At 34.0% G+C, this 24,396-nt stretch overlaps 1 protein-coding gene across 5 annotated transcripts in view; it reads right to left on the reverse strand.

The window, feature by feature from the left end:
* LOC110373926 (protein Fe65 homolog) overlaps positions 1-24,396 on the reverse strand; it is a 69,865-nt gene that overhangs the window by 39,170 nt on the left and 6,299 nt on the right. For 2 of the 5 annotated variants that reach the window (XM_049841667.2, XM_049841666.2), the window contains exon 1: positions 11,327-11,498. In XM_049841667.2, coding sequence (XP_049697624.1) covers positions 11,327-11,342 — 16 coding nt within the window. In that variant the 5' untranslated portion in view covers positions 11,343-11,498. Of the gene's footprint in view, positions 1-11,326; positions 11,501-13,708; positions 13,889-18,840; positions 19,020-24,396 lie in introns of those variants that run through there. The other 3 variants (XM_064039595.1, XM_049841664.2, XM_049841665.2) reach the window with 3 other exon arrangements.

The following is a 24,396-nucleotide window of genomic DNA, read 5'->3' on the forward strand; positions in this document are numbered from 1 at the left end:
AAAAGTTCCGTTCACAATTATAATTTTGGTGCACTAAATTCGTAGACATAAACATATTTACCTAGAAATTACCTAAAATATGAAAGAAGCTAGCTTTATTAACTAGATTAAGTAATAAGTATAGGTTGTGTGCTAGAAAATATGGTAAAATATTTAATTGAATTTATACTATCTACTTGTATTAATTTTGTATAGGACCGGTTCTTCGAACTAAACAGACAGAATTGTGTTGCTGGGGAGTTTGTTGCACCACTTCTTCTTCCCAGCAAAATCACATAGGAAATGGTGAAAAGCGGGCATTTTTGGGGACTGTCTTTTGTAAACTTGACCTTCAAATGTTTGCAGCCTAATTTGACTAAATCTTTTATTGAGGTCTGAAATGATCCTTAAGAAGAACTTAGGATACCTATTTCTATTAAGAAGGGGCTTTCTATACCTCATAGAATTAACAGACATAACAGTACATTTAAGAACAATGAAATTAGTGCCTGAGAACTAATTACCAGCTCAGACTAATTACCGACGAAAGTGTTTCATTCTACGCAGTCTCGAACAACCTTTACTTTTGTCTAACGCATGATTTTTCTTAATTAACTAAATGTGATTAATGCAAGTAATTCCCTTTTAATTAGGTGCCTTAACAGAATTCGTTTGGCAATTAGAAGTGTGTATTAACACCTATTAAAGCTAGGTATGTACTAAAATGAAGTGGTATTGGTTTTTTAATTTATAGGTACTAAGCTCTCTAGAGAACTTGAATAAAACTTTAGAATAAGTATAGAGTAACTTAAATGCTTGATTAATATCTTTGCATCATCTATGCACTAACTTGTTTGTTTTCACCCTACACACTCAACTACTGAACCGGTTGAAAAAAATATTTCACTGTTGGGTAGCTACACTGTTCCTGAGTAACAAAGGATATTTTGGTTTTACCCGGGTACGGGAAGTCGGTCCCACGGGGGACGGGTGAAACCGCGGGAAACGGGAAATTATGTATTTTTTGCTTAGTTTAATAAACATTAAGAAAGTAGACGATGATAAAAGCTACCTATAACCCTATCAGACAAAAAAACGAATTTAGCAAATCAGTACACGCGTCTTAGAGTACCTTATAAGTGAAAATACATAAAAACAAAGATTTCGACGAATTGAGTACCTTCTTTTTGGGAAGTCGGTAAAAAATGGTCCGTTTATAGTTAAACGATGTAACTCTATGTAACTGAGACTGTGATAGGCATATTAATATTACTTGTTTGTTTTAACCTAACTATTCAAACTGAATATTACTGAAAGTCAAACTTTAATTAAATACAATGGAATATCAAAGTTACGCTGTTAATAAACTATAACTTTGTATTGAATTCAATCGTAATTTAATGGCAAAAGTTTGTATTGTAGTCTCATCAAATAAACTTACTTGTATTTAATTAATACGCGTTCTATTTGTTTATCGATAAAACATTTATGAAGCTGAAAAGTTTAAGTATTCGTTTTGAAAGACTTTTCCGATTTGAAAAGTTATTTGCGTGATTGAGAGCCAATACTGATAACTTTTCTAAGTTCCTTTTTATTTACATAGATATTTTATTTACATTAGACAATACATTTACATTAGGTTCATATTTTTACAATAAAAAAAAGCCAATTGAGTGAGGACAGATACCTACTTTTTACCCAGAAACGGAAATATAGTACAAAGCCAAATCATTTGTTTCATTTAGTCCTTTACAAGCACTTATGAACGTATAAATAGGTTTAATTCTAGTTGACAAATGTAGCCTAAGCTCAGATCTTCATGGCATCGACTTTCTATAAAGTATATCTACAGATCCATCCAAAAAAAGCAGACCGATGGAAAATCCTAAAATAAAATTTAGGTTTTGAATTCTAAATTGCTTTACCCTTCACATTAGACAAACAATTTAAACCTGACCGAATACTAATATTGCCTAAAAGATATCTATAAATGAAAAAAACCCGATGTCTCAGTTTTAGATAGGTAATACCAAGTCACCTTGGTTTGCCCGCAAACTTTGGCCTTTAAATGGTTTCAAATAGTACGTCCTTTGTTATTTTTGTATCTATTATATTAATTTGATTGGAGTCTGAGGTTTCTGACTGACATGCAATTAAGGGACATAATTGTAAATATTAAAATTATAGAATGGAAATTAAAGCTGGCTTACTTGTAATAAGTATGTAGTGTGATGAATAATTTCATGCCTTTTTTCAAAATACAAATTAATTTTCAATTTCAGATAATATTTTTTTAAGATGGTTCATAATATGCAAATTGACTCATTTGACATTTCATGACTCTAGGCATATTCCTTGTTTTTTTTTGTTATTATTTTTATTTGCATCAGGTACCTAATAGTTTATATTGTGAAGTAGTTTACATAAACAGTATCTACTGTAAATGCGAATGATCTTTATACAAATATTCCACGAAGCGCTAAAATATTACGAACTACCTAAATACTTATAAAGTACCCAAGTTATATTTATCTTTAGATCGCATTTCCATGTATTTCGGTGAAATGTCTTCAATCCCACACTTATTACGACGCTACATTTTGTCAGGTAACCTGTCAAAACATGTAAAAAGGTCAATTCTGTTGATATTTTGACAACATACTACAATGTTTTGATGCACGGGTCAGTAGCCATACGGTTTGTTTATTTTTAAACGTACAAACAGGCTAATATTTTTTTATATAGATAACCCAACAAACAAACTACTCTTATAAAATTATATGTTTAAGGTCTAATTTCTTATAGTTGCTTTAAAATCGCTTTCATTATGTCAATGTTCCTTATTATGGCACAATATAAGAAGATTTGGCTAATATTACCTTTACTCTTATAATTTGGTTGGGTTAACCACAACAAGTCCAAATTACATGATTATAATAAGGATTGAAAATGTGTTATTCTCATAAGCGCATTTACAATGCTTTTAAGCCTTATAATATTCAAAACCCTATAAAAGCTTTTCATTTGGCTAACTGTTCTTATAATAGAAATACATAAGCTAACTATGATACTTTTAAACTCATAGGAGCATTTCATAAGATGTCTACCCAACAAACAATATTCTGCATTTTATATGGTCTTTACAAGAATGAACGCAATCCATAATCACTTACATAGTCAGTCATTAAATACTTATACTTATAGTCATAAACCCGATACCAACAAATAACTTGAGGGTTCCGTCAATGATTTTATGGAAGATGACAATGAAGTTAAGGAAATGAGTCAAGAAGAATATAACGGTAGTGGTAGTGAAGAAGACATACATTTTCAAATAAATTTGAGTTGAATAAGATGGATATCGGTGGTGATGTCAAAAACTGGGCAGTAAAAAATAATATTTCACAATGGCTTTGAGTGAGATCTATTAAAAATATTACAATCTATTTATTAAAATATCTATTTATATACTTTTTTTATTAATTAATTAATTTAATTAGCCTATGCTGCCTTAATTAGCCTTATTTTTTATTACTATTGAGAAATGTGTAATAAAATTATGGATTACAATATTCACATTCATTTTCAATAAAGATCATAAATCAAATACTCTTTACAATTTTGACCAAAATAAGAAAGTGAATAGTAGCAAAACTTCTATTTTTTCACGACCAATCACAAAGTGTGAAGGGGTATGTTTGACAAAGTCTGATACTTATTTGCAATGAAAACATTTTCTTCGTACGATAAAATGTGTCAAATTCCATGGCCATCTCTTGTTTTGGACGTGAGATCTTCTCCGTAAATACGACCATTGTGATAATACCTAAAATGTAATATAGCTAATATTAATAGATACAGCTACGGAATGATGAAAGGAACCCTAACGGTAGATAAAATGGCGATAGCAGATGGAATAAATGTTGCCATTACAGAGCTTATAATCTTATAGATTTCTAATAGACGTTGTGAGAATGATATTACCCTTGTAAAAGCGTTATACAAAACATGCCTTAATAATTATTCACATTTATACGTCAAAACTACTGAAATTCAAGGGCGCGTTGATATAATTACACTTTTTGTACCACATTTTATCATACGTTTGAATTCCCACACAGTTTTCTCAATAAACAAGCACAATATACTCTCGGATTCAGGTACACTAAAAAAAATAAATGAAATTAATCATGGCTCTTGTTTTCTTTAAAATACTCGTTTACGCTGCCAAACTGTGAAAAATCACTCAACAAAACACTTGTTGCAGAATCTCAAACACTGATTTTTAGGCGAATAGCTTTAAAATAGAATTTGTCTTGCCGCTATAAGTTTTACTCCCTTGTTGCTCGCCATTATAAAACATGTATAAGGTTGGTTGGCTTTTTAAGAGCAAATCCTTTTGCTTTTATTAGTTTGACTCCCTTATCGCTTGCTATAATAAAGTACATATAAGAAAAAGAAGCTGACAATAAAGCAAATACAAGGGGGGTTTGAGGTTATTGTTCTTGTAATTTGTGCCCAAACGCACCCTTATTAGCGTTAATACGGCTTTTATAAGAAATTTATTTTTGGCATTTTTAACCACTATGAGAGGATTTTTTGTTTGTTGGGAAGGTTCTGTACATTCGAGTGCAAAAAAATATTAACACAGAAGTTGGGCGACATTTTGTATGCAATTAAAATACCTAAGCTGAGATGCAAGTACAAATATATAGGTACCTACCTACTACATTGCACCAAACTTTAACCTATAAAAAGAGAAAATCCTTACTCCTACTTTTATGTAGATTCATATTTGAACTGTGTTAAAACAGACAAATATTTCTGTTTTTTTTTTTTTTTTATATCACATGTATTTTTTAAATATAATTTTTTCCATGATTTTACACTAACCTCAAAATCATAGCTATTATTACGTTACCTTGCATTCAACGTGAATATAATCGGTTTAAAAGGAAATAGAAAATTATTTCAGGCTTTACTAACAAGCAAGGGAAAACTCAACGTTCTTGTAAAGAAACCGTATCTACAGATTCTTTTGTTGAAACAATTTATAAATGTACTCTTTTATTACGAAAAAACTTTGCAAAAAGGTCATTAAAATGTTCTATTTTTTCTTGTAAGAAATATACAAAATGTTTCTAGTTGTAGGTATATAAAAAAACTACCTTCCTCCTACGGCTTCGCACGCGTCAAGTTTGGTTACCTATATCGCGTTTTCAAGAGAACTCTTCAGAAGTCCGGGATAACAACTATCCTATGTTCTTTCTCAAGATCAACTCTATATCTGTACCAAATTTTATTAAAATCAGTTCAGTGGTTTAGACGAGAAAGCGTAACTGACAGACAGACAGAGTTACTTTTGGCATTTATAATATTAGTAGGGGTAATGAATTTAATCAATGAAGATATCAAGTTAAGGTTTTCCCATCAATTTTATCAAAATTCAATTTAACTTTGGACAACATTAAATCACTTCCTTAATAAAATATCGACAGTTTAATAAGTTAATTAATAAAGTTATTAAGCATCGGTTTGACAATGAAAATATGAAGATAGGTATGAGTCACAATATGAGTCATTTCGGGGCTTCTTTCGGCTTGTTTTGATGTCTATTTTAATATTGTACGGACGAAAAACTCTTTATATCAAGTGTGCGGGTCTGAAACCTGTTTAATAACAATTTATATAGAATACTTAAAAAAAAAACAGGTAAGTAGCAGCGAAAAAAACCCAAAACCAGTAGGTATACTAGGTAAACATCACACACAGAAAATTCACGTAAACATAGAATAATCTTCTATTTCTAAGATTCCCGAAATCGAATCCAAAACCTCTATAGGTAGGCTATCTAGAACTTCTTCATCTTTATTTACAACCTTTTGATATTTATAATTGAGCAATCCCTACTAATATTATAAATGCGAAAGTAACTCTGTCTGTCTGTCTAAACCACTGAACTGACTTTTATCTAATTTGGTACAGAAATAGAGTTAAAATTGAGAAAGAACATAGGATAGTTTTTATCCCGGACTTTTGAAGAATTCTCTTGGAAACGCGATATAACCGAACTCTGGCTAGTGTTAACATGTTGTGCAATTAAAAAAATTATGTACTGTGAACATTGAAAATTGCGCAATTAGGACCATCTAGCTAGAGTCTAGGGAGAGTCTAGTAATGAATCATTTTCAATCAAAATGAATCTAGACAGCTGATAGACATACTTTATTCTATAGCTTTAAAGTACTGAATTTTGATACAGAAGTTCACCTTGACCTACAGTGAATGATTTTGCATATCATTAATAAATTAAACAGTTGCAAGTTTTATAAATGCCATGATGTTGATAAAAATCTTCGACCTTTGATGTCAAAATTACATTTTCGATTTTTAGAAATAATGTTAAAGATGAGTTTTTATTTCTTTTCAGGAATTGTGGGACTTTTTTGAAAAATACCTGTCTGTATGTCAGATTGATAGCCATATTCATAGAGATTGGATTATTATCCAGGTGCGCGGAGTAGCAGTTCTGATCATTATATCGCTTAAATTACTGTTGTTTTACCAAATATAAAATTGTCTGTTCTTTTATAGCCTTACTACAAAAACTTAAACATCTGTTGACCACTTGTCAAAAAAAATGACAGATTATGAAGTTGAAATAAGGTCCGTTTTTCAGCCACATTTTTTTAGACAAGTATTCAGCAGATGTTTAAATGTTTGTAGTAAAGCTGTTAATGTTTAAAACAGTTTGAAGAACATGATTGCAACTTCAAAAACCCATTTAACTTTTAGATCTATTTTTACGGCTAAAGCTAGCAAGTTATAAGTGTAGATTTCTAGATCCTATAGATATCGTAGTTACGGATGTTTCGTGCTAACACATAAACGACTTTTTATGATAGACTATAAAAAGTCTGGCTATATTTATCTCCCGTCGGTTTTAGCACGAATTTATTTATTGATACAGTGAAAAATACACGATTTCCTAATGCCTACTGTGAATGGATTTTTAATTTGTAATATATTTAAGCGCTTCATTTCATAGATTCAATTTCGACTCTATAATTGACCAATTAGTATGTATCTAATCTATGTTATAAAAATTTCTATCACAGTATTTCTATCTGGTCAAAATAAATTAGGAACTAATGAAATGACGGCAAAAAAAGTGACATTAATAGCGATACTAGGAGTTGCTGCTAGGTACTTATTACACCAAAATCGGCCAAGCAGTTTAGGAGTAGGAAAATAACAAAAACAGTAGGTATGAAGATTAGTTACTTATTGCGATTTCTTCTAACTAAAGCTGACGATTTGTATTGATATAGAGGAGCAAAAAAATTACCATAAATGTGAATACGTTAATATCAAAACCCCAAAATCACAAATTCTTAAATAATTGAGTTATAAACTTTCACACTTATCATTTAAATTGTATAATTTAAATAATAATTTTATATTTTATTAGGTAAGAGCAGCTAATATGTTATGTTTATGAATTATCATGGATTTACATAAATTATATTGAAGATGGAATGTTGCTACAGATTTAATTAATAAAAATATGCAACTTTCTGATTTAAATGACCTTGTAATTTAGTTAGTTTTATTTCTTTTCTAGGTGTTTTTTATCAGTAACTAGCCGAATTTTCGAGGTTCTACTCGCGTCCCGTGGGAACTACTGCCACTAAAATATAGAACTGTACTAAAATATCTAAATGATAGCAATCTATACTAGTATTATTAAGAGGGAATTTTTGTTTATTTGTACCCGGAAAGCTCCGAAACTAATGAACCGATTTGAAAAATTATTTCACAATAGGACAGCTACACTACACCCGCATAACATAGGCTATATTTTATCGCCATACTGGAAGTAGTTCCCACTGGATGCGTGTGGAACCACGATAAAATAACTATAGCAAAAAATTTACTATGAAAATCACAAAAAAATCATGAAAGAATTTCATCTCTATTTCCCAAATTGATATAGTACAAACAAGTACTATAAAAAGTGCTGAGTCACATGTTTCCGAGGTCAACGACCCGCCTGTCCCATTTACCGCGGTTTATGGCACAATCCATGTTCCAGACTTAAGTAGATCGTCAACTATGGTTACCAAGAAACTTGTTATTTGATGAAGAAAGCTTGTTATTTAGATAAAATAACGCTACACAAAGAGTAGGTATTTTAAATTATCTTATTTTTTGGTGTAGGTATGTATCAGACCTATGCGTAACTAACAAATTGAGAATTTACGTTTAAAGTTGAACTGAAAGTCTGAAATCGGCAATCCGCTTTGAGCAAGCGTGGTGATTAGCGCTCATTGCTTCTCTATATGAGAAGGAGCCTGTGCCCTGCAGTGGGCAGTATAAGGTTGCAAAATATTGAATTCATGTCCATATAAATAAGATACGAAGGGGTATGTGCCCTTTAAATATATAAAACGTGCAAAAAATACGTTTGTTTTGTGGGAGCCCCCTAAAGTATTATTTTACTCTAGTTTTCAGTGTTTGTTGTTGTGGAGACAACAGAAAATTTCAAATGTCAAGGTAGGTATGAGATACAGCCTCGCAACAGAGAGACAGCAAAGTCTTGAAAGTACGGTCCTATTTTACTCTTAAGGTACGGGACACTAAAAACTACACGCTTTCTGACTACCCCAAACTAAACAAAAGCACATTGCGTGCATCATCAGCTCAATAAAAGTCACATTTGAGGTCAACGCACTGCCAGAATCCAGGTCGGAGCCGATCCATCATGAACCACCCATTTCCTAACATGTGATCAATCATACCTCCCTTTTGTATGTAGGTTAAGTAAGTCTTTGAATGTTTTGGGTCATTTTGGTAAGAAAGGAAATTGTTTTGTATTACGTTGTATTGTTGGGGTTGCTAGTACATTAAATTTAATGTAGAGCGATTTGGGACACGTCGGGGTTGGAAAAAATTGTGAATGATAAGGACACATAAAGTGTGGTAAAACTTATTAATATAAGTATAGGATTGTAGAAAATATTAATATAAACTTATATAGGATTGAAGCCAAAAATCAAACAGGCGTTTGTTGGTAAGTAAGTCTAAAGTATTAAGAATAAGTGGACAATTTATGCACATTGTAGGAAGTTTTGTAAACTTATGCAATGAACTGACATCGCAATGATGAAAAATGTAAAGAGAAAATAACTGTTATTGAATTTCAATTTAGTTTCACTTTTTACATGAAAGCCAAAACATGTAATTTCATTCTGTTACGTCACTTTAAAAATAAAATTATTATTCTCAAAAAAAACTAGAAAAGTTAACATTACTTTTAATGACAATAAAAATAAATTAAACTACACAAAATATGTTAAAACCAAAATGAAAATAGATCGAGTTTAACCCTAACAGCGGGTAAAACAACGAGCCCTCTTAATCTTAGTTTAATCCCGGATTAACCCTAATTAATTGACCAGATTTACTACGGGACCCGCTAGGTTTAGGTGGCACCTACGCGTATTATGTAAACTAAACAATATTATTTTTAACTATAAAGATACTAAAAGAAGGTTACTTTTATTATTGACTAAGTAGCGGTTTCCTGTAGGTCCTCTCGCGGTCCGAAGGAACTACTTTTTCATCTGGATAAGTTATCTATGTCCCGAATATAATTTAAATCGGTTCAGTAGTTTTGGTACAAAAGGAGATTTGGACCTATATCATCATCATCATCATCATCATCTCAGCCATAGGACGTCCACTGCTGAACATAGGCCTATATGTTTATCATTATTAAATCATCTGCTACCCTTTTCCCAACTGTATTGGGGTCGCGTTCCCGTCCAACCGTTTGCATCTGAGTACCAGTGTTTTACATAGAGCGACTGTCTATCTGACCTCCTCAACCCAGTTACCAAAAAATAAAGTCGCTTGCATTCAAAAAACAAATGAAAAAAGTACGATTATAAATGGTCTATGCTCACGGTCATGGTTGGACAATCACCGTCCACTGGTACAATGTTATATTCATATGTACCAGTCGTAAATTAGCCTTAACTGTTACTTTTGTAATGTCAACAAAATAGTTTTAATATTTTTATTAGCTACGTAGGTACATAGTCTGTTTATAATGGAGGAACGATATTGTATGGTATAGCAAAAAGGGGACATAATATTCATTGCACTATGTTAGTATTTTGTATCGCTTAATTATAGTTTATTTAATGGTATTATTTTTGTTTGTAAGGGAAATTCTTATTTTCGTTATGTTTTTTTTAATCGATTGATAGATATTCCATTTCATTAACCAAAATTGTGGCCGCAATGCATAAAATGTGTTAAAGTGAAGAGCAGTAAGTACTTAAATCTAAATATTTTTTATGCAGTCAATCGTTTTTTAATAATCTCGCTCACGTTTTCTAAATAAACAAAAAAAAATATTTATGACGGTCATCTACATCTACTGAAACATAAAAACAAAAAAAAAGACTGTGCCCTACTTGCATACAATTAAAAAAAGTGCAGCAAATTACCTTGATTCAGTTGCTAAGTAACACAAACTTGTATTTTTTTTTATTGTTTTGACACGACCCGTATTTTTGATACTGACTTTATATCAAGCTTGCTATGAAAAAAATGATAAAAATTGATGTAGAATTGATTTGATATAGTCAGTATTTCTGACACACCTACTAGAGAGATACCTCCGAGAGAGGTACCTCCTCTGAGATACCTACCTAATTTTATACTGCACCTGTTTTTTTTATAGATTTATTCAGCTGTTGTTAATTTGGACTGAAAACCAGAAACCCCGTATAGTCAGGAATATAATGTAAATAGGTATGTTTCAGTCTCTAGTTGTGCCCATAGATAATGTAAGTATCCAAAAATGGATGGGCAACCAGTTATTAATAATTAATTTGAAAAGCGTCGGCGTCAGTTTGGCATTGATTGCATAATAAGACGAACATAATAACCGAAACCTATAATTAAGCCAAACAATGAACATAACAAAAACTATTCGCTCAAGGAGACGCAACTCATCTATTACGCATCAATTAAAACCTTATTAACTATTGAAATAATCATTAACTCAAAAAACAAGGTAAGAATTATTAAAAACAAAAATATTTTTGTTAAAAAAATATCGATGTAAAAATCGATTTTTAAACACGCATTCACAACACTAGAGACATAAAAAACCCTATTTGCATAGTATTGAACGTTATTAAACTCTCGAGTAGAATTAACTGCATGAAAAACAAATTTCCTTCGAGCTCCTGTCCTAATAAATCTCATCCCACACGCCATCACACATTACTATTTAAAACAGCCATTTTAAATAAAACCTCATTAATTTTACCGATAAAATTCTTCATTTAAAAATTCCCGCCAAGAACCTTTTTAGAAAAAATCAATATGTCACTACGATTCTTTTTTTAAACGCACTCCACTGTTCACTTTCGCGGCAAAGGCGCAACGCGTTCAGCCTCGCATACGGCCGGTCACAGACTGAACGGTGGGGGCCGCCCCTGTTAGTCCGAGTACACACGGTACAGTTTTATTGAACAGAAACATGCTATTGAAGGAAAATAGGATTTTTATTGCCCAAAGGATTGATTGTTTTACATGAACATTTTAAAGTAAAAAGGTTTGTAATATAAGCAAGTTTATTTTGATTTATAAGCGCATGATGTCGGCACTATTTTATTGAGCGTTTGAGATTTTTCGTGAACTCTTGACCTTTCTATCCTTGCCAGAATTACTAACTCGCGTATGCTTGAAAAATGATACCTTATTTGATTTAATTACACGTTGCTGTAATTATTTCTTTTTCTCGGAAAAACGCTTTCCATTCCATATCTCTTTATTTTCATTTGGCTCAGAAATCAGAGAACAGTTTTTTTTTTTGGAAACTCTTTCTGCGTTTAAGATTACAGCAGCCATTTTATTTTGTACATATACTGCCAAATAACTTTGCGATAACGAATTTGATTCTTTACATTAGACACTTAGAGAAAACTAATAAAAGAAAGGGAAGCTAGAAAAACGAATTCTAGAAAATATTGTTGCTTTTGAAGAACCAAAATTATATCCTCCTACGATCATTTTAAGCTAGCTAAAGTGCTAAAAAACCTGTTCTACAAATCCTTAGAAACAAAGTACATGAAAAATAGCACCCACAGTACAAAATAAGTGCTACCTACATTGATGCAACATTGTTGACGCAAACGTGACGCTCTGCTGCGCACTGCAAGCGTTCTACATACATGTGCACTCAAGTGCAGGACTGTGCATATGCACAGCTAGGTACAAAGGTCAATAAAGGCGATTATCCTTTGAAAGTACTTAAGTACAGGCATGTAACCTTCTCTATTTGAGAGGGGGCTGCAGCCCAGCAGTGAGGCGATAAAAAGGCTGTTACGAACAGGCATGCAGGACTGTGCAGGACTATGCAGTTAGGTACAGAGGTCAACAAGGGTAACTATCCTTTGATTTTTTGGTAAAATAGGGCGATTGTTCTAGGGCAGCTTTTACGCTTGGCGTGACAGGTCCGTGGATGGTTGACCATCTTGTCGTCACAATTTTTTCTGTGTTGCGGAAGGCATAGTCATTCGTACTTCTTTGGTAGTTGTTACGGGTAGAAGCCAGACGGTATGATAACCAGTCGTACCAAGGGGTATCCGGGTTGAGGAGATCAGGTAAGCAGTCGCTCTTTTTAAACACTGGTACCTAACTAGCTACACCCCGTTAGACTGGAAGCCGACCTCAAAATAGATTTGTAAGCACTGGTCTAAATTATGTTTTCAATTCTCTTGGGCTGAGTTTAAAATTAGGAACAAAGAATCCAAGACAAAAACAAAGTCTAGTTCATGTTTGTGGGTTGCGATCAATAACTTTAGGATGACAGCTTAAGATTATTTATAGCGTAAAAAATAAAGGAAAGGGCTACGTCCCAATAATGTTTGTAATACTTCAAAATATTTTAAATACATACAGTTACTACAAGCATCGGTACATTAAAGCCTAAAAGCCAACATTATCAGTTATGACGCATGTTTCGAGCTAATGGAAAATCAATGGCCGCCATTGTATTGACAGGCATATCAAACATTCGTATGAATTACATTAGTTATTCATGTAAGTAAGCATTTCTCTTTTGTTTTCTATATATATATGTATGTATGTATACACAATGGTAGGAAAATATTTGAGTGGTGACGTGGAATAATATTTATAATTATATGTGTTGGGAAATCAGTTAAAGGTTGTGCTTCGTTGAGTATTTATTTTTTTATGGAGGATTAAAAGAAGGCTTAAGATAATTATTAATTTCAGTGTTTATGCAAAATTGGTTTGTAAGGAACTTAAAAGTATGTAAGAGTACCTATGTAAGTATGTCGTTTAACTATACCTATATTATTTGATCAATTAGTGCAAAGAATGTTACTTGTGAGATGACGGCAGACAGAAGAGTATCGAAGATGAAAACACGCTGCACCGAACGGACCTCAAATGAAATTGGGATAAGGACAGGGGTTGATGATTCAAATTTTAATGCAATGCAAAAATGTGCATTTCATTTCTAACCTTTTCAATCTTAAAATTTTTTAAACTCAAAACCATTAATGTAAAGAAATGTGACGACTGATTACTCTCACGTTTTCGAAAATGCATTCACGTGCTTTTTTATGTTTAGATAATTCAGATTCTCTTTTGCAAGCAAAGATTTTCAGCCACTTACTTTTAACCGTAGTTACAGGTTTATTCTTCAAGACGTAACTGAACAAACCAGAAAATATTAAAAACCGGCACATCACACCCACATAACCCTAATTATCACAATTACTATTACCTACTATTATCTAGAACTAAAATAACGACCACCCATGCACGCACTATGAATGAACTGAAAGAACTAGCCACTGAAAACTCAACCTTAAAAAGTCTGGATGTACTGAGAAAAAGTGAAGTTTTATCTCGAAAGCGTTACGGTTGAGAATGGCATGGCATTTCTGTGGAGTTATGACGTTTTGTCCGAAGTGGGTTGGTTGGAAAATCCGTATTAGTGAGTCATGGGACTGAAAACTCGCATTTGTGGGGGGTTTTGGGGGAGGGGGTGGCACCATGGTGGCGCCTGTAACCCATACATTTCTTATTAATCAGGTGTAAATAACGAAATATGGGGATCGGGGCTTTTTACATGGTGTTTTTTTTTGTTATGGTAATTTCATTAACCTTTTACGGGAAATGGAGTGTTTGAGTGTTTTAAATGGAATTCTCCTGTTTGTAAGGCTGTTTCTTGCGTATGGTGTTTGTCATCGGTGAGTAATGAAAAGCCTTTGTTATGTTTTGAAGTAGAATGTTGTGGATATTTGTAGAAAAAAGAAACCAACTTCGGACCAACTCCTCCTTTTTGGGAAGGCAGTTAAAAAATATATAGTTTACGGTGACTTATCATGTAACTATCAAAAAAAAAACAACCACGTACCGAAAAAAGTGGGTCATTTTATACATATAAAATATGTTTACATGTCCTTTCATATTTAAATTAATTTTCACGAAAAAAAATCTAGCCGATTTCTTTGGTCAAGATGACAAAAAATATTTACGTAGGTATATCGATTTCTTTCTAAAGTTGACAGCTATCAATTTTCAAGGGAAAATAGCATTTTTTGTAAGTACTTGGACAGAATTTCTACAGCACCCAAAAAACAGTCAGACCAAAAAAAAATAATCACCCAATTATGTCAATAACATCAACAAAAGCGAGTATTGTAGGAAATATTAAATATTACACTTAAGTGCCAACAATATGAGTCGTGACTATTGCTCATTGCGTAACCGGCCGTCAAAATAAAGTGCCCTACATTAATGACCGCTTGTACTCTTTACTAAATGTTAACTGTTCAGCTTTTTGTGAAAATCATATTTGTTACACTTAGAAACAGCTAATTTGGGTCAGTATTTTAATGGTAAAGTGGGTTAAACAAGGAAGTAGTTCTTAATCTGAAGTACGTATGGTCAATAGTATTTGAGTAACTTTTAATGTTGCTTTTAGAATTTGAATAAAACAATACGCCTAGAAACTTTAATTCGCAAGTATAAGTCTGTCTGTCTGTCAGGTTTTAAAATAAAAAAAACATAGAACCGATTTAGATGGTTTTGGTACAAAGACAGTTTAGGGCCTGAGCTAAGCAAGGACCAAGGCTTTATCTAGGTGCCTGTAGACACGGTCCTTCGGGACACAGGAAGTAATAGAACAGAATTCGTTTAGATAGATTTCAGACTAATAAGAAATAAACTACAGAAAATACAATAAAAACATTGAAAGAGTACCAACATGTTTCAAGTAATCCTTGAGACGCGAGTGAACCCACAACAAAAACCTAGTATTGTACACTTTAATAAGCCACATTAACTTCATCTATTGAACTATAGACACACGCACAAAGTTACAACAATAGTAATAAGTCGTGGTCAAAATAACAATATGTGCGCTTGCGCAACTCGACCGCCAAATATAATGCACTGCTCTACTTAGATGCGAGTGATTTCTTATTCTTACTAACTGTTAAGTTTATCTATTTGTTAAGTGTATATCAAAGCTAAAGGTCATTCATTCACTTAACTATAAACTTAACACGAAATCTCTTAAAGTGTTGCAAGCAGACTTATCTAGAGACATTTTAAGCAGAAGATAATATCGAAACTACCTTGCAAAGTTTAATACGTATTAAGAAATAATGTATCCATATGACCTACAATTAGATACACTCAAATTTTCATTATCATCATCAGCCTTTTTACTGTCCCACTGCTTCGCACAGGCCTCCTCTCATACAGAGAAGGATTAAGCGTCAATCACCACGCCTGCTCAATCTGGGTCGGTGATTCAATTATTTTCAGGATTATTAAAATAATGTAAAAGAGGGTGAGTAAGTTCAATAAAACTAATAACTACCTAAGTACCAAATAGGGTCAAGAAATTCTTCGCCATCGCTGTCGACCGGGAGCGTGCCCAAGAGGCTTGCAGCATTGCCACGCTGGAAGGCTATCCTAATTTGCAAATGGGGCTATGATTTGTCATAATTTAAGTTATCTTTATCAATAAAGAAAATGGAAGCTTACTGCCTTTATTTTACTGCAACCTACTGTATTTTTTAACAGTTTATGTACACAGTTGATGAGACAAAATAACATATACAATCAAGTACAAAGGTACTAGTTATTTCTTGAGAAATCTCTATCTGTATCTGTAGATAAATTACTGAAGTTATATTTCAGTTTCAAGCTACAAATATAGAAAGTTTCCACAAGGGACTTAGCGTATACCTGAACCAGTAAAAAACCTTAAACCTATAAGCAGACAGAAGCTTTTCATTCCTAATATTCGTGTGACCTTTGGTGACCTACCTGTGACGTACCAACTGAGAAAGACAGAAAATAAACCCAGACTTGAAATTAGACATGAAAATCTAGACACGAGGGACTAAAACGGAATTAAGTAGGTAAAACCTTGAACGAAGAGATTTTCAAAAAAAAGTTCTTGTTTCATATAATATTTTCGACGTATTTTGAAAGGCACGTGTAATATAATGGAGTACTAGGAGTTCATAATGTGTAGGCGTTCTATGAACTATGAATCAATGTACCAAGGCCGCATGAGTAACGAGGCTGCATTAGTAAGCGTATGAGTGAAATGTATCACGAGTACAAGGGAAAGAATTAAAACCTATAGGTATTTATAGGTAAAGACCTAATGAAAAGTATGACGATGTTGAATTTAGGGGAATCAGTGAAGGTGAAATAATTTTTGACCTCATACGACCCTAGTGACGTACGTACAAGCCATACGCACCGAGCGGTGACTAAGTAAAAATTAAAAACTACCAGGACCACATAAAATGTAGGCGTTCAGAATCTATGAATCTACAATGCACCAAGGCTGCGTCAGACGATAGCGGGGAGGGAGTGGCGCGGGGGAGGGCAGGCGCCAAGATGTCTGCCGATAGGGCTGCCTCGCGTGACTCCACTGGACTATTTCGGGTGAATTACGAACAGGGTTGCCAGTTATTGGTATTTAGCCAGTTGATATAAATTTTCATAGATCTGGCATTCGAGGTACGAATGAGTAATAACGATCGATTTGTTTATTCTTTGCCTTGTTGTTTTTGTTACGCAATATGTTAAGTAATTAGGTATCTACCTACTTTGATTTCTATTCCTGGATTACAATGTTTTTCGTGTAAACGAGTTCTTCGCTTTGATATAACGTAAATTAGGACTATTGACGCAAAAGCGTAATGTGTAAGTTAGTTTTTTGCGTAATGTATTCAACGAGAAAAAGCGAATCTTAGATAAAATTTACTTAGCAAGATATTTTTTTCAGAGGATTAGGCAGACGTGAGATTTAATTATTAATTGGACCTATATAACAGTTACAGGTCGCTTCCAACAGGTATCTGTGGAGACCAAAGAGGGAGGCCTATGTTCAGCAGTGGACGTCCTATGGCTGAGATGATGATGATGATGATGATGATGATGAACAGATACAGTACCCTCAACACCACAAGTCATACAAGAAGATGATAGAGATAAAAATAAAGTCTTCGTTTAAACTAACTTAAACCAAGACAATAACAAAAACTGCTACCAAAACAGTACACCTAAGAATCATCAAACCTTTTACGACGGGACTCCTTTTCGCCTTTACCGTATCGAGAGCCGCAGCCGTCAAAATAGTGACGTCACAACGTGGCGGGTCGAACATTGACTCGAGAGATGTGGAATGAAGCAGACGGCACTAATAAGGCTTTTTGGCTTTATTTTGTCTATCCTTTGGACAATACGATAGTTATTTATGTTCGTGTTGTTAGCTAGTCATTGGTTGTTGTATTAAATGTTCTAGATGGAGTCTAGTCTTGTACTATACGTTTTTTGTGGATCAAAGTCACTGAATAATCTGAATGGAGGTGTAATGCTTCTGTAGGAAATACCTACATAAAATGACAGCACTTCCAAGATTTTTCTAGGGTGTTGATTGGCAATAACAACTTTGCTTTACGTAATTAATTACATTTCTGAAAGGAGTTGTGATACATGCCATAACCATTTTTTTGTTGAAATCAACAACTAAATACTGTTATCTAACTAAGCTAGCAGACTAAATACTCATAAACACAAAATGAAATACTGAAACCAACCAAAAAAGGTATGCCATAAAAACAGGGGTGCTAAGAGGTCGTTGACACTATGACACTAGATGGTACAGATATGACAAACCTTTGCAAAATTCTGCTGATAAAATCGAAAACACGACGCATATGTTAATGAACAAGAGGGTAGTTTTACACGTTTTTATCAGGAATATACGCCATAAAGTAACCCTGAATAGGGTGCGAGAAATTACCGCGTTAATTGTATGATAATGGGGTGACTTTGTATTTGGGGGTGTTTTCAGGTTGTTATAGTTTTACGGAAGTATTGAATGGGGATAGATTGAAAGATATTTTTTCACTTTATGAAACTGCCTAATTTATTACTGTAACGTATATTAAAACGTTTGTAATCAAGCCATCATCCAGAGAAAGCTGGATTGGCTCATGATTTGAATGAATACTTTACAAAAATGTCTAAAAGTGAAGAGAGTTTAGCTTCTGGGCTGTATGGACATGGAACCCTAGAATGGTGCTGATCTTTTTTAGGTGAAGAGAACAACTTTCTCCAACCAGTTGGAAGGTACTGGTTTGGCACGTAAAGGTTGTTCTCTTCACCTAAAAAGTATGATCTCAAGATGACGGTCGAGCGCAACTGCTATGGTGGCAGTCCTGGTACCGGTGCTGCGCTCAGGATCGTAAGATATGTTCCACTGACCTATGAAGCTGGCCTCGTCCTGGCGATCATGTAGCGCGTGCATGACGAGGGCTGCGAGGAGCGCAGGCCGCGCCGCGGGCAGGCCTGGTGCCAGGCCGCGCAGTGACACCGGCGCAGAGCACAGGATCGCTCCGCTCAGCATTCCCTAGCGCGCCACAGGTAGCATGCCTTGCTGCGCCTGAAATGCAATGAAAACTTAATCAAAAAGGTCTAATAAATTAGCATCAAATTTAGAATAGGCTAAAACAGTAAGTACTTTTTGATTACGAGACGGCCCCCAAAAACACACCCACCTAAGTATGTACATGGCATAAACAAATGTAAGTATCAGGTTGGACATTCACCTATTAGGAGGTAAAACATTATTGTGCTATTCTATTTAGCCATACACAGGATAGAATGGGCAAAGCAGTAATCTTTCTCATTCCGATCAGTTAGTTAATACATATCAAGCCTTTCAATTAAATAGTCTCACCACCTCCACAATTTAAAACATAACTTTCAACAATCTAATGTAACTTTAGAAGTAACTAGGTATCTACACAGAATTCCTTCATTCAAAATTGTTTACAACTCCGTCTATAACAAACTAAGAATATTTTTCTATATCTATTTCAAAGATAAGCTCCCTAAACTCGAATCCTTCCTTTCAACTTTCAACAAAATCATTTTGTACTGAAAAGTATTTTCAGCGCTGTATCACTAGCGAGAGGAAGCAAAACAACATATTTTAAACTTGATGCTTCCTCCCCTTTGGGAAAATATTCGATGTAAACAGATTTCAATGGAGTTTTCACTTACAAAAACACTTATTTTTTGGCATTTTGTACGTTGTCACCATCGGCATTATAACCAAAGACTAACTTTCTCACTACAAGACAATTACTCATTTTAATAGCAGTCTTTTCCGATTTAATTACATAAGCTTCTAATTCCTAATTCATCACCATCATCAAGCCTTTTTATTATCTTTACTTTACTGCAGAGCAAAGACCCGTTCCTCTTTTCATTAAATGAAGAAATTCAAATTCAAAATCTTTATTGCGAACTACTTAAGTGGCATAAAAGGATCTTATAACTAGGTACGTACTTAGGACTTAGTTGCCCGTTAAGGCATTGCAATTTATTAACATATACATTACATTAGATTCCTATGTTACTACTTATAAACAAAACTAATTACTATTACAGAACTAAATTTAGTGAGATAATATAGTCTTATAATCTAGCTGAACATATCGCATTATTTACATTACATTCATTTCTCATTATATTATTATTTTTCTTCGAGAAACTCTTTTACAGAGTAATACGCTTTTTGAATAAGGAAATCTTTAAGTTTCCTTTTAAATATGGTAACAGATTTTAGGTTCTTAAGGAATGAGCGTTACAAAACACCTGTAATGCCGTCATCATCCTCCTGCCCTTACACCAATTTTATATGGGGTCGGCGCAGCATGTTTTCTCCTTCCATACTCTTTTATCTGCCGTCATTTCACAAGTAACATTCTTTCTTACCATATCTACTTTCACACAATCTATCCATGGTTTCTCTGGTCTTCCTCTTCCACGTTCATACTTATCACCTTCCTCACAACATGACTCTCATTCCTCCGCATCACATGCCTATTCATTAGTAGATCGGCGCATTCATTAGTAAGGATGTTTTCATTGAACAGATCACTCAATCTATTGTTATACGCGACGTTGTTTATTTAGTAATGATGATTTCATATTGATCATTATGTTAGCAATGTCTGTTGTTTAGACACATTTGTTCGTGAAGATTTTTTTCTAATGAGTTTGTACAGTATACAAGAAGATACCAACTAATTAAATTAACATTATTCTGAATGACATATAGGTCGATGACTGTAGAACACTGGTCATGGCTGCATCCGTCAGATTGCAATAACTCAGCATAGCCAATGATGAATTGGCATATATGATATAGACACCACAAAACATTGCTTTTTTATCTATGTACATAAATTACTGAAGAACATCCATTTGAAAACTGACCTGAACAAATTAACAAAAGGCAACAATAAGAGCTAGACATTAAAGGACGTGGCACATTACAGCAGCACCGCAACAGCACGGCTCCACACCAGCATTTAAGTTGTCATTCAATTTAGAGCATTAAATCGTGTATATTATAATATATTTCGTAATGTCAATATGAAAAAGCCAACGGCGAGCAGTCAGCGTGCTTGCCGCTTCCACACAACTCGACTCGCCGCCCGCGTGCTGTAAGCGAGCGGTCCTCGTGCGTACAGCGCGCCGAAGGCGGGCGTGCTAATTGCGCGCCGACTCCGAGCCGGCAGCGAAACAACGTCATTACGTCGTGTTCAATCATAACATCAATCATAATCGTTTTAAAATAAAATTGAGTTTGCGGTGACAGCAAGCTTACACTTCGCGGCCGGCGCGCCGACGGCGAGCGGACGGCGCGCCGACGGCGAGCGGACAGCGCGTGGTTGGCGCGCTGGCAGCTAGCCGTAGTCTTAATTCGAGGCGACGCCGTGCTGCAGCCGTGCTGTTGCCGTGCTGCTATAATGTGCCACAAGCTTTATCCTAATTTCATCATATCAAAACCTAACTCCATTGTCTAAAATCTAGATTTTATAACAAAAGTGCTAGATAAAAATCTATTCCCAGATATTATCAGTTCACAATCAAGATGTTTTAGTTCTTTGTGATTCAGATTACAATACAAATGTCAAGCCGGTTAATTAGCGGGTTCGTTTGATCTTTTGTTGGCACAATGGGTGTGAACTCTCGGCTTTCTAGGTCACCTGAGGACAGGTACTAGGGTCGTAGGAAATGTGAAGATGTTTGAGATTGTAAAAAGATGTAGTCTTGTATTTGTGTTACATAATTAGATTACAAATACATAATAGATCAGACTTTTGTGAAAATATTATATTAAGTATGTATTTTGGAATATGAATACACGGACAAGCAAAAAAAAATAATAAATGTTTTTGCTGACGGGCAATAATAAAATATAATCGACATAATCTCTTAGATTATTGATGGGTCATCATCCTCCGAGCCTTTTCCCAATCATGTTGGGGTCGGCTTCCAGTCTAACCGGATTCAGCTGAGTACCAGTGCTTTACAAGAAGCGACTGCCTATCTGACCTCCTCAACCCAGCAACCCGGGCAACCCGATACCCCTTGGTTAGACTGGTGTCAGACTTACTGGCTTCTGACTACCCGTAACGACTGCCAAGGATGTTCAATGACAGCCGGGACCTACAGTTTAACGTGCCATCCGAAACACAGCCATTATTGATGGGTATATATTTTTTTTATTTATTTGGCTCACCTACATTTGAGTACACTCAACAATTATGGGTTACATTAAATAAATTAATTATAATGTTGTTAGGAGTCAATAACTTAAAAAAAAATTCACATCTGTTCACCTATTGAAAGTTATAGACCATTTTCATTTTTACTTATTGTGGTACCTAAAGTTATCAGCATGACATATTTTTAGACACATGAGCCATTGTAAAACCAACTCAACTCTCTTTAACCCAAGGTTCAAAATACTTAAATCCGGTACAAATAACATGTCCCTCAAGCTGGCCAAGTATTTTTAATTTCCGACGGTTCCGTGCAGTAATATGGGGAGGATCCACCGACTAATCCTATTAGCCACCCTGGGTGAGGGTGAATAAATCAATGTGGCTCCAATATTGCTGTATCGAGCCGGGTTACTGAATCGTAGAAAAATTTGTTTGCTGTAAAGAAAAAAAAAATTGACTTCTCTAATCTAAATAGGAGGTTCTCAATTTTCGTTGGATTTTTTTTTGTGATTGTCAACAGATTATTCAAAGTTGCCTAGATCCGTTTAATTCGGTTTCTAAATACCTATTTTAAGAATTTCTGCATTCTTAAAATACTTATTTTAAGAATTTCTGCATTCTTAAAATAAGTATTTATAGTTGATTGATTGATTGAGGAAAATGGTTTGATAGAAATTATTTTTGAAAAATATGTTTTCAATAAATATAGAGAGGTTCGATTCCTCCATGACATTATACCTACCTATTGTAGGGCTCATAAAAACAGATATGCTTTACTTTTTAGTGGTCTCGGTTAACTTTATGGTGTTGCCATGTCTTTCTGGATACCTGACCTCTGACTGACTGTCTGCTTAGCTAATCTTTATTATAAATCTAGTTTTTTAACTTTAAATTGGAAAAAAATCTTTTTAAATTAACCCCTATTGTAGAAGATTTCTACAGGCAGTAGAAGAATCGTTTATTTCAGTACGGAAAACATTAGGTATTTCATTTAATCGGGGCATCAAATTTTCCGAATAACAATGCTCATTGTTAGTGAGGAGAGCTGCATGTCATGTCATACAAAGAAAATAATAAGACAGAAACATACCAAAATGATACAAAATTCATTCACAATCTCAAACTCCATTATTTTTAGTTATTTTTCCACAAGAAAAGGACAAAGTTTTTATAAAAACACGAAGCGAATGTTTGTATTTTTTATTATTTTCTTAAAACCCTTGTGGAAGTTTTATGATGTTTTGTACAAAACTTGTTGTAATGCTTGAACACTGAAACCTTAAAATAGTGAAACGGCAAAGTTTTGCGTGAACAATTTTCTTTTACATTCTAGAATTTTCCAACAACATACTATAAGGATTTTATTTTTAAGAAACTACATCAAATACTTTTATTTTTCTTTTTTTGTAAGCTACCATGGTAAAACTTGTTGCATACTTATTTGACACTAAAATTGACATATGTATTTTAATAATAACACGAGAATTTGAGGATCATCTCTGCCTAGCCTTTTCCTAACTATGTTCACACATGACAATTCGAGGAAAATCTATTTTTCCAAGATAAAGGATTAAATGCACTAAGTAGGTAATTTTAATACTCATTGGATTTGTTAAGATAGCATGGATATTAAAACGATTGGAAAAAGTGATTGCGAGTTGTAAGATCATAACCGCGAAAAATATAGAAGGTACGAAATTGTTTACATCACAAAGCTTCCTACCTAAATATATGTAGATATGTATAACTAAACCAGTCTTACATAACACAAACACACATGTTTGTTCTTGTTACTAAAACAAGTTAAACTTTCAGTTACCCTTTGTGCTCCCGAAAGTTCCCATGAATTGTTAAGTAATCCCGGATTTCTGGATTAAACCTTGTTATATCCACATTGTGAGGAAGAAAAATATCAAGTTTAGAAAGTTTTCAAACTGAGCTTTGTGAAATATGTAGGCCTAAAAGTAGAATACTAATATTAAAAAGAGGTAAAAGTCTGGCGGTTGTAATTTTCGTCTTTACTGACTAATTTCCATAGTAATTCTACCAATAGAAAACCAAGGTTTTGTTTCAAGAACTAAGTTCATTGGATACGGGAAATAGTTAACTGTAAGACTCGGGTGAGATTGAGACGAACAGCAAGTTTAAGGAATTAACTCGTTTTCAAAACTTACTCTGTTCGATCTCACTCAAATATTCCTACGAGTTGCGTAGTAGAAACCTTTGTGCTTGTAGT

This window comes from Helicoverpa armigera, chromosome 19 (genome assembly GCF_030705265.1).
Source record: "Helicoverpa armigera isolate CAAS_96S chromosome 19, ASM3070526v1, whole genome shotgun sequence".
NCBI lineage: Eukaryota > Metazoa > Arthropoda > Insecta > Lepidoptera > Noctuidae > Helicoverpa > Helicoverpa armigera.